Source organism: Hemibagrus wyckioides, linkage group LG16 (assembly GCF_019097595.1).
Source record: "Hemibagrus wyckioides isolate EC202008001 linkage group LG16, SWU_Hwy_1.0, whole genome shotgun sequence".
NCBI classification, from domain to species: Eukaryota; Metazoa; Chordata; class Actinopteri; order Siluriformes; family Bagridae; genus Hemibagrus; species Hemibagrus wyckioides.
In genome coordinates, this window is record NC_080725.1 from 18,936,753 (window position 1) to 18,947,867 (window position 11,115).

Sequence of the window (11,115 nt, forward strand, 5' to 3'; positions counted from 1 at the left end):
GCCGGTTACGCTGCTCATCAACAATATTGACGGATATCTCCACAACAGACAAAGTCAGCTTGTTGATCAGCTCGACCCAATAGAACCTGTTCTGCTCTTGATATGAAATGTGCTGTTATTTGACTATAAAAACGCTGACACCATTTGACTGAAGAACGCCTCACTAGGAATCGGAATTGATGACACTGCGTTTTCGTCTGCCATTAGCCTAGTGGGCATTTCTTTGAAAGAGTTGGTATCAATTTATTCCAAATCGGCATTAGTGTAAGCCTTAAAAAAAAAAAAAAAAAAATGCAGACCAAGCACAAATCCAGATACTGAAACAAACACGATATTGTTATACTTTTATAAAACATTCTGAAGTGTTTTACATCATATGACCAGCTTATGAATTATGCACTGCTTAGTCTCAGCCTCCAAGCCCATGAACCATCAGCTGAACATCTGATGCATACGGCACACAAAACTGGAAACACTTCAGGAGTTTCAAAGTCGTCATCTGATTGGTTGGCTTCTACAGGATTTCCGGGAGACGTGCGTCTCGTTTTTTTTTGTTTTTTTTTTAACAGTCCTCCTAGAAACAAAGCTGTCATGATGCTCTACTTCCCTTATGGAAGAAGAAAGCTGTTGTGTTTACAACTGGGACAATGAGTGCTTATGAGGATCAGCTAAACACCGGATTTTTCAATTGATGCCCAGTTCATGGTACAGACTCGTTAATTTGCATGACTTTCTCAGACAAACGTTCTACGGTTGCATGCTGGTCTGTATTTGTATGGATTTTCACACCCCTAAATATGATGCAAACTGTGATTGGTTGCTTTACATGTCAGTCAGACACCCTCTTGGGCGGACCTTGGCTAATAAAAGCTGCTTATTTCATGTATGTTGCTCTTTCAACTACTGTGTACTCTGTATTTCACAAAGAGTATAAAATGACAATAACCTGGGGATAAGCGCCACATGAAAAGCCCTAGAGGTAAAAATATTTCCTTTTTAAAAGCTTATTTAAATAAGACTCATGGTTAAGTCTTTTCAGTTCCTTCATTTTCCATTAGAATGACACTTTTTTTTTGCCTACAAGCCCAATTCCCACCCATTTTCACAAAACTCCACCCCCAAGATCTACTACAGTGTCTATAAAATGAGCGATAGGAAACCCAACCAAACACAAACAAGCATTCCAGACTTTCCGACTGTTTTCTCAGCCGCTAAATACACTGGAGATGGCTTGAAAAAAGTTACTTTTTTTAATCATGCTCTACATATTTTCTGAGTAAGAGACACACAAAAAAAAAAGAATAATAAGAGGGAAAAAGTTGTAGCTTTAATACCCTGCTACTGCGATATTTTTAGACTAGGCTGTGAACACCCCTCACACGCTCGCTCACGGGGTGTGGGCTGGAACACACTTCTACTTCATTCACTAAAAAGCTTCACTCGTTGCTGCCGCTTAACATTAGAACCTCTCGCTTTCGATACGTTTCACGCAGCCGAGTTTACGAGAACACGCACGCTTTCGAACCCGCACAGTAATTTATATGTGGCTGATGCAAGGGTGTGATATCCAGAATTTAAGGAGGACCCTCGAATAAAGATGGGATGTGTAACGTAAAAGATAAAGACGCACACACAGCTGCATGTGCTAGATAAGACATCTGCATGACGTTAGCACACTTTCAGTCCCACCAGAACACACATACACACACCTGACTTTAAGAAAAGTAATATTAAACATGCCGCATAGTGGGTTAGAGCTATCCTGCACCTCCGTTTGGATGCAAACCTGCTACAGTGCATTGGGGGATTTCATGTCTTCCACGCTGTTTAATTTTTTTAACTGTGAAGTGAAAAAGGGTGTGGTCTGAAACTGGTATAAAGTCCACCAACTTCACATTAAAGTCCCTCCCGGATTTCACGCAGCAATTACCGATAATCAGAAGAGCTGGAAATTTTTCAATATGGCGTGACGTCATCACAAGACACATTCAGCCAAAGGAGTGCGTCGAACACGAGTACAGATATCATAGAAAGTCATTAGATGCGTCTCTTCACTGAGAGGAGTTTTAAAGAAGAATCCTGTGCTTGCAGTTTCAAGAAGATTTCTGGGGAATTTTTATGGCGCAAAAAAAAAAAAAAAAAAAAAAAACATCTATTTTTGGTTGGACCAATAACAAAAAAAAAAATCCCCAAATTCTCTAAAATGCTTTATCCCACAGTGCTGCTGATCGGTCATTCTCCAATCTGATTGGTCACTGGCAATTCTGACAAAAGGTTATAGCTGCAGTGCGAACTTCATATTAAAAATACTGCCTTGATATTTATACATCTTATAAATACACTATATTGCCAAAAGTATTCGCTCACCTGCCTTGACTCTCATATGAACTTAAGTGACATCCCATTCCTAATCCATAGGGTTCAATATGACGTCGGTCCACCCTTTGCAGCTATAACAGCTTCAACTCTTCTGGGAAGGCTGTCCACAAGGTTTAGGAGTGTGTTTATGGGAATTTTTCACCATTCTTCCAGAAGCGCATTTGTGAGGTCACACACTGATGTTGGACGAGAAGGCCTGGCTCTCAGTCTCCGCTCTAATTCATCCCAAAGGTGTTCTATCGGGTTGAGGTCAGGACTCTGTGCAGGCCAGTCAAGTTCATCCACACCAGACTCTGTCATCCATGTCTTTATGGACCTTGCTTTGTGCACTGGTGCACAGTCATGTTGGAAGAGGAAGGGGCCAGCTCCAAACTGTTCCCGCAAAGTTGGGAGCATGGAATTGTCCAAAATGTCTTGGTATGCTGAAGCATTCAGAGTTCCTTTCACTGGAACTAAGGGGCCAAGCCCAGCTCCTGAAAAACAACCCCACACCATAATCCCCCCTCCACCAAACTTTACACTTGGCACAATGCAGTCAGACAAGTACCGTTCTCCTGGCAACCGCCAAACCCAGACTCGTCCATCAGATTGCCAGATGGAGAAGCGCGATTCGTCACGCCAGAGAACGCGTCTCCACTGCTCTAGAGTCCAGTGGCGGCGTGCTTTACACCACTGCATCCGACACTTTGCATTGCACTTGGTGACGTATGGCTTGGATGCAGCTGCTCGGCCATGGAAACCCATTCCATGAAGCTCTCTGCGCACTGTTCTTGAGCTAATCTGAAGGCCACATGAAGTTTGGAGGTCTGTAGCGATTGACTCTGCAGAAAGTTGGAGACCTCTTCGCACTATGCGCCTCAGCATCCGCTGACCCCGCTCCGTCAGTTTACGTGGCCTACCACTTCGTGGCTGAGTTGCTGTCGTTCCCAAACACTTCCACGTTCTTATAATACAGCTGACAGTTGACTGTGGAATATTTAGGAGCGAGGAAATTTCACGACTGGATTTGTTGCACAGGTGGCATCCTATCACAGTTCCACGCTGGAATTCACTGAGCTCCTGAGAGCGACCCATTCTTTCACAAATGTTTGTAAAAACAGTCTGCATGCCTAGGTGCTTGATTTTATACACCTGTGGCCATGGAAGTGATTGGAACACCTGATTCTGATTATTTGGATGGGTGAGCGAATACTTTTGGCAATATAGTGTATGTTTCTATAGCAACATACGAAAATAAGTCAAGTGTGACGGCTGCTTCATTAAAATCAGGAGGCGTGTTTAAATCAAGCGAAGAGCTCAGTCCTTGCATTTTACTGCCTCATGAGACAAGCTCATGAAATCACAGGTCAGAGTTCAGCTAGGTCAGTCAGCACAAAGTGAAAAAAACTTCTCCAGAAGACTAATAAGGCTTTTTTTTTTGCAAACAGGTCAGAAACAAACAAACATAAAACAAAATGCAAATAATTTGTAAGCAAATTGTTTTAATGCTTTGGCTAAATAACATTAAGAAATCAGTATTTGGTGGAATAACGATTTGCATGTGTTTTGGCTCCATGCTCTCCACCGGTCTTTCACATTGCTGTTGGGTAACTTTATACCACTCTTTTTGCAAAAAAGCAAACATCTCAGCTTTGCTTGATGGTTTGTGACCATCCATCTTCCTCCTGATGACATTCCAGAGGTTTTCAATAGGGTTCAAATCTGGAAATTGGGCAATGGTCTCTTATTTTTTCCCAGAGCTTTGTGTGTGTGTGTGTGTGTGTGTGTATATATATATATATATAAGTGAAAAAGAAGAAAAAATATAACAGACTACTTTTCTAACAAGTAAGGAATAAAATACCACTTTCTCACTGACTATGGAAAAAAAAAGTAATGTGAAAGATACATCACTTAACCTCGCTTTCCCCCCTCATTAGTGTATTTTATTTCAAGTTGGTTTCAGACATCCTCACCATCCCATGTATCTAATATTTCCTTCAGAGAATCTTCTCACTGAGAATATTAAATATGCTATCATCCAGTAAACTATTTATAAAAAAAAAAAAAAAAAAAAAAAGGTTAAAATGGCACTGATGCATAAATGTGTCTGAGAGACGAGAAATGAAACCGCTGTATTACACGACAGCTCCGAGTACAGCATTGTTGAAGCGTTTCACGGTGCTGAGTCATGGACCTTGATATACTGTAATAGATCTATTCTAACTCGGCGTGAATGAGTATGTGGTGTCGAGATGCTCAGGTGTGCTCGGTGGACTTAAACACGGCCGAGCTCGTTGCAGAAACGGTAATGAATAATCCATTACTGCAAATGGAACGCGTCCTTGTCTCTCTAACACACACTCGCGCGGGGAGTGACAGGAAACACCGCTGTAGAGTTAGTTTACTGAACGTAACCCGACTTTACTCATACCGGCGCTTAGTTCTGGGAGATGAGTCAACATCAGTGTCGTGATAACTTTGTATCGTGATAACTTTTCATCGATAGTATTCACATGACTGGAATGATTCACAAATGAATCAATACGGTAAACAAATCAATGAGTCAATACGGTAAATGAATCGGTATGGGTCAAGACCATGCAACGAACCCTTTCATTCATTAATACGTTGATATTCGGCTTTGCGATTATGAAATAGAGTGTTATGTTATATATGTTTATCTGTCAGTATTACGTGTTCACAAACAGGTTAAAGAAAAAGTGTTTTGGGTGCTCGAGTAAGTAAAATCATCATCCTCTCATGACCGAGATTCGATCAAATCTCATTCAAACACCCAATAATTGTGCGTTTACTTTTTAATGTGTCAGCATTAAACATTTTCCACGTGTATAAAATCATATTCGCGGCTGCATCTACTCCAAGCCTGACCAGCACCTCAAGTCAGTGTATTAGTGAATCAATTCCAGTCATGAACATGATTCACTCGACTCTCATCCAGGACATCAGGTGAATCAGTGAGTTGAGGGATTCATTCAGTCAGAGCTGGAAATTTTACAGTGTAGTCTGTGAAAAGAAATGATTCTTTTCTAATTACTTTAGTTACATGATCAAACTGAGCAATTGGGGAAAGCAGGCAGCTGAATGAATTGGTGAACGAGTCTGAACCGAACGAATCATTTAAATGAACCGAGTGAAATGACTCAAACAATTAAATTTTGTCAAAGTTTCAGGCTCTGAGAAAAGACTTTATGAATCCAACACTTACACAATATTGTGAGCTTATGGCTTTTTGGGGGGGGGGGGGGCTTTATGGCAGACATTTTTTAGAATAATTATAGAGGAAAAACAGAAATAATGAAACAAACTGGACACAAATAAAGAGATTAAAAGTAAACGAGATAAGACACACAACACGATAACAGCACCGGCTAGCTGAAACGAATTAGAAAGCATTACTAAGGGGGAAGAACTTTTTTAAAAACAAATGTTTTAACTTCAATCAGGTCTAATAAAAATATCGATAATAATAAGTTTTGGGCGTTTGTGTGAAATATGAACACTCTGGAGCAGTCTCAATCACCCACTTGTTAACGCTGGCAGAAGTAGTGCTAATCAGGCTAATATCTATTTGACAATACAGTCCATGGCAACAAGCCAAGTCGGCTAGCTAGCAAAACTAAAACCGAGCTTAAATTAAGTATTAATGACGAAAAAAAGGGGGGGGGATACGTCCGAACTTACATATTAAAACATTTTACGCGTATCAACATCATCAGGGCATAGTGTATGTATATACGAATAATATATAACGTTAGCTAGCTGCTAAGCTATTTAATAAGTATCATGTTAGCAAGCTATGCAGCCGGTTTCGTTTTGTGGTTAACCGGATAATATCGGTTTGGTTGAATGTAAATGAATGCCTGCGACGGATACATAAGTGCCGCGGGATATGTTTGGCAAAACCTTACGTTCAAATACGAGTTTTACTTATTTATTTATTTATTATTTAGGAGGTGTGTTATTTTGTAGGATCACAAAGTCGCGCGGGAGAATTTGGCTAGCCCGCTAAAGCTAACTACACTAGAATAGGAGCCGTGGAGCGAAATGCTAACTATAAAGCTAAAAGCTACCTAGCATTGAGGTGAAGTTTGCTAGCAATGCATTAGCAACGCATGCAAGATGTACACAGACTGAAGCAGCTGATATTAAGAGATCTCTAAGTCATGTTTTTTCCCCCCTAGGGGAATAAAAAAAAAGAAAGAAAACATAAAAACAAACAACAAAAAGGGGGAAATTACACGTTTATGCAAATGCAGGGCGTTCCCTTAAACCCATTATATTAAATAGCATTCGTGAAATTAACACATTTATCTGGAGATAATAAAACTATTATAAATGTTTTGTCCGAAATATTTATCTGGGGAAAAATATATACACAACGTGTGCCACATTACTGCTTAAACTATGACATTGCACTGTATTGCACATCGCCTTGTTTACACTGAGTCAGATAGCAAAAAAAAAAGGTCCCATTTAATAAATAAACATCAGATTACTCTGAACTTTAACAAGTCCATTTGGGTTATACAACAGGAGTATTCTCTACATGCAAGAGGTTTTTAATTCCACGAGTGCTAAAATGTCCAATAATTGTTCATCTAAACTGAATATTTTGATAAAAGTTGTTGTATACACAGAGGTTAATGATGTGCTACAACAATTTCAATGCATGCAGGATGCCAATAACAAACGCGATCAGATTCCCACGGAGCGCGCGCAAGTATGCATGTTTGTTGTAAATAAAAGCTGTGTTTATTCCCTTAAAAAGAATAATAATAAAGCAAGCATTACATATCTTAACATCTAGGGACACACACACGCAAATCAACATGATGACAGGCCACAAGTCAACAACACACTGATAATCGCCTCCAATAAACCACGCCGCTCTGTCCGCCATCGTTTTACGTAACCTTCTTAAATCGCTCATTTAAAAACAAATCCTAAGCGCAAGACCGAAAAAACCTGGACATGACCCCTGATCGTGCTCAGCGAAGATTAAATTCCCTGCTTCCACAATAACAAAATATAAAGCTTTGCTTACCTGCACATGATCCGCCATTTTGCTCCATTCATGCTCCTCTCACTCCCCCTGCGTGCATATGGCTACGTACAACACGGCACGTACGCTACTAGCGTAGAGCATGGAGAATCTGCGATAGCGTCCCGACCTGCGTAATTATAGCGCGTAAACTCCTGCGCAGAATCCGTTGATTCTTCCGGACACGTCAAAAGAGAAGCCATTTTGGAGAGGTCAACAATCCGAGCTCATTTATTATTAACGTTTAGTATGGTTCATGTCATTAGTGGTTCTGTGTATACTGGGTGTTTTAATGGAATAGGTGGCTCCAGGTTCATGATCATAAGGTTAGAGTACCACCAAACTGCCACAAGCTATTGGGCCCCTGAGCAAGGCCCTTAACCTTCTCTGCTGTATCGTGGCATGTTGTGTACACACTCATTCACGCTCTTTATTCATTTGTCTTCACTATGTGCTTTTTCATTGTCTGCTTAGATTTGAATTATGCCTAAAAGGTATAAAGCATCTTTTTCACTTTCACACACGTATTCACCCCTAGGGGCAGTGTGGTTTCTGAAGCATTTAATTGAGGGTAGTGGACTCCGTTCATACACTACATGTCTCTGTTTCCATACTAAATTAGGCAACCGGTACCGTGAGAGGTAAAAAAAAAAAAAATTATTTAGAAACTAGTGAGATCTGGACCTCAGTGCTTCATAGCTAGTTACAGCTGTGACTGTCAGTCTTCTGGGAACTTTACACATCTGAATACTGATATTTTTGCCCATTTGCTTAAGCTCAAATTGGTGGAGATGGAGACAGTTAGTGAACCTAAATTTACAACAGGTTCTCGGTCAGCTTAAGGTTTGAGCTGTGGCTGAGCCATTCAACATCTTCAGGTTCTTGGACCACTCTAGTGTAGCTTTGGCAGGAAGCTTTGAATATTTTTTTGTTGTTGGACAGTAAACCTCTGGCCCAGTCTCAAGTCTCTTGAACAGGATTTCCCTGTATGTGGTTTCATCAATCTTGTTCTCATCTCTGACCAGTGTCCACAGGGTTGTAGGCCCTTAACCCTCTCTGCTCCAGTGATGCTGTATCATAGCTGTCCCTGAGCTCTGACTCCAACTTCCAAAGCTGGGATTTGCACTTCGCTGTGCTGTAATGTACAATATATGTGTCAAAATATCATGCTATCAACATCATGCTTCACTGCAGGAATGAGTTTCTCAGGATACTGCTGCTGTGAATAGATTTGCATGAACAGCTTGTGACCCAGGGGACTGCTGTGATAGAACCACTCGGAGACGCCGTCTCTGAACTGCCGCTGCATCTGTCAGCTTTCAACAGGAAGGAAGTCAATAATGAACTCAGAAACTACACTGACCTACTGGTTCCTCAAGAGCTCTTGGTTGCTGTTGCAGAAAGGACATGATCAACAGTTACATTATTTACTGTCAAGTGTCACTCTAATGAGGATGAGGTTTCCTTCTAAGCCTGGTTCCTCTCAAGGTTTCTTCCTCATTTCATCTCAGGGAGATTTTTTTTCTATGTTTCTATACTTCTGTAAAACTGCTTTGAGACAATGTCTATTGTTAAAAGTGTAATACAAATAAATTGAATTAAATTGAATTGAATAAGGAGCAGTGCTTGGTTTTCAGCCCCAGTGATCTGTATCAAGGCCAAAAAGTTACTTTTGTTCCCATCAGACCAGAGAACCTTTTTCCATATATTTGCTGATGCTCCCCCCCCCCCTCTTCTCCTCTCCCTGGTCTGTGTTTGTTTTGTGAAGAGGTTCTCCCATCTGAGTGGTGGATCTCTCTGGCTCAAACAGAATTACACTCGGCTGCTTGATTGCTTGTCTGGCAAATGTCCTTCTTACCTGCTGGCTGAGTTTTTCTAGCAGCTTTGTGTTGCATTACAGTTGCATCATATTCCTTCCATGTGTTTAAATCCTGCTCTGTATGATTTTGGATTTTTATTTTTTATTTTTTAGAATCAAATCCTGATTGATATTTTTTCCTCAAACCTTCTCATGGATTTTTTTGGACAGCTCCTTATTCTTTATGGTGCTGTTGAAGTTTGTTATCCAACAAACTCTTCTAGGAACAGGCGAGTTTATATCGAGATCACAAACACTTTCTGGGAGTTTAAGGAGTAGAAGTTCTCCTGTGGAGATCGTATTTACGAGTCGGGAAGTTGTAATTACGATGTCAGGTGAGTTACAGTCATTTTGATCAGAGTGAGATGCAGGTGTAGCTTCACTCATTCTTTTCACTTCTTTCTTTCTTTCTTTCTTTCTTTCTTTCTTTCTTTCTTTCTTTCTTTCTTTCTTTCTTTCTTTCTTTTATTCTTTTACTCAATCATTCTTTCTTGCTTGTTTTTTTTCTTTCTTTCTTTCTTTCTTTCTTTCTTTCTTTCTTTCTTTCTTTCTTTCTTTCTTTCTTTCTTTCTTTCTTTCACTTATTCATTCATGCCTTCACTCTGTTTCGTCTTATCTTTCTTTCACTTACTCATTTATTCATTCATTCTTTTCTTTCACTCACCCATTCTTTCTTTCTTACTTTCTTTCTTTCTTTCTTTCTTTCTTTCTTTCTTTCTTTCTTTCTTTCTTTCTTTCTTTCTTTCTTTCTTTCTTACTTGCTTGTTTTTTTTTTCACTTACTCATTTATTAATTTGTTCTTTTATTCATTCTTCTCTTTCACTCACCCATTCTTTCTTGCATTCATTCTCACTTGATTCTTTCTTTCTTTCTTTCTTTCTTTCTTTCTTTCTTTCTTTCTTTCTTTCTTTCTTTCTTTCTTTCTTTCTTTCTTTCTTTCTTACTTACTTGCTTGTTTTTTTTCTTTCTTTCACTCACTCACTCACTCACTCACTCACTCACTCACTCACTCTTTCTTTCTTTCTTTCTTTCTTTCTTTCTTTCTTTCTTTCTTTCTTTCTTTCTTTCTTTTTCCATTCTTTCATTCATTCTCATTTACTGATTTGTTCTTTCATTCATTCTTCTCTTTCACTCATCCATTCTTTCTTGCATAAATTCTCAATTGCTTCTTTCTTTCTATTTGCTTGCTACATCACTACATCACTCTCTCTCTCTCTCTCTCTCTCTCTCTCTCTCTCTCTCGCTCTCTCTCTCTGTAATTCCTCTATCATCCACAGGAGGACAGTGTTTCTCCACGTCTGAACGCTGCCTTCAGCACAGTTTGATTTATTTAATCACCCACACAGCCCAGCGTTTCCTCAGAGATCATTTCTCAGAGCTCTCTGACCAATTTGCATGTAATTTTCACTCAGCGAGTTCCCTTAAGCACCAGTAATCTAACAGCACCGTTTCCAATTAGAGTCCCCAAACTGTTTTATTTTGCTGTATATTATTTCATTTTCCTGCTATATAGAACATTTCATTTCTCTTTCTGCGTCTCTCGCTTACATTTTAATATCCATCTTCCATTTTTGAGACTATGGCCCGTTATAATGAAAACCTAATCTCGGTGTGTTTTCTGAGACTGAACTAAATGAAATGAAATGTACAACTAATTTTCAAAAACAGGCCGCTGGTGTCTTTAACTGTTTGTCTTGTTTCCTCAATCAACTGAATATATCCTTTTAGTCATAAAGAATTAACAATATCTTTGTTTAATATTCTTTGGCACCAAGAATAATTAAAGGCAAACAGTCTATCTCAATCTAGGGGACTGTTTTAATGGCATTACTTT

General features: G+C 39.6%; 1 protein-coding gene across 2 annotated transcripts in view; it reads right to left on the bottom strand.

Annotated features, from left to right (window-relative positions):
• Positions 1-7,526, bottom strand: part of xpo7 (exportin 7) — a 31,875-nt gene extending 24,349 nt beyond the window's left edge. For both annotated transcript variants that reach the window (XM_058412470.1, XM_058412469.1), the window contains exon 1: positions 7,427-7,526. In XM_058412470.1, coding sequence (XP_058268453.1) covers positions 7,427-7,444 — 18 coding nt within the window. In that variant the 5' untranslated portion in view covers positions 7,445-7,526. The remainder of the gene's footprint in view (positions 1-7,426) is intronic.
• Positions 7,527-11,115: the final 3,589 nt, after the last annotated feature.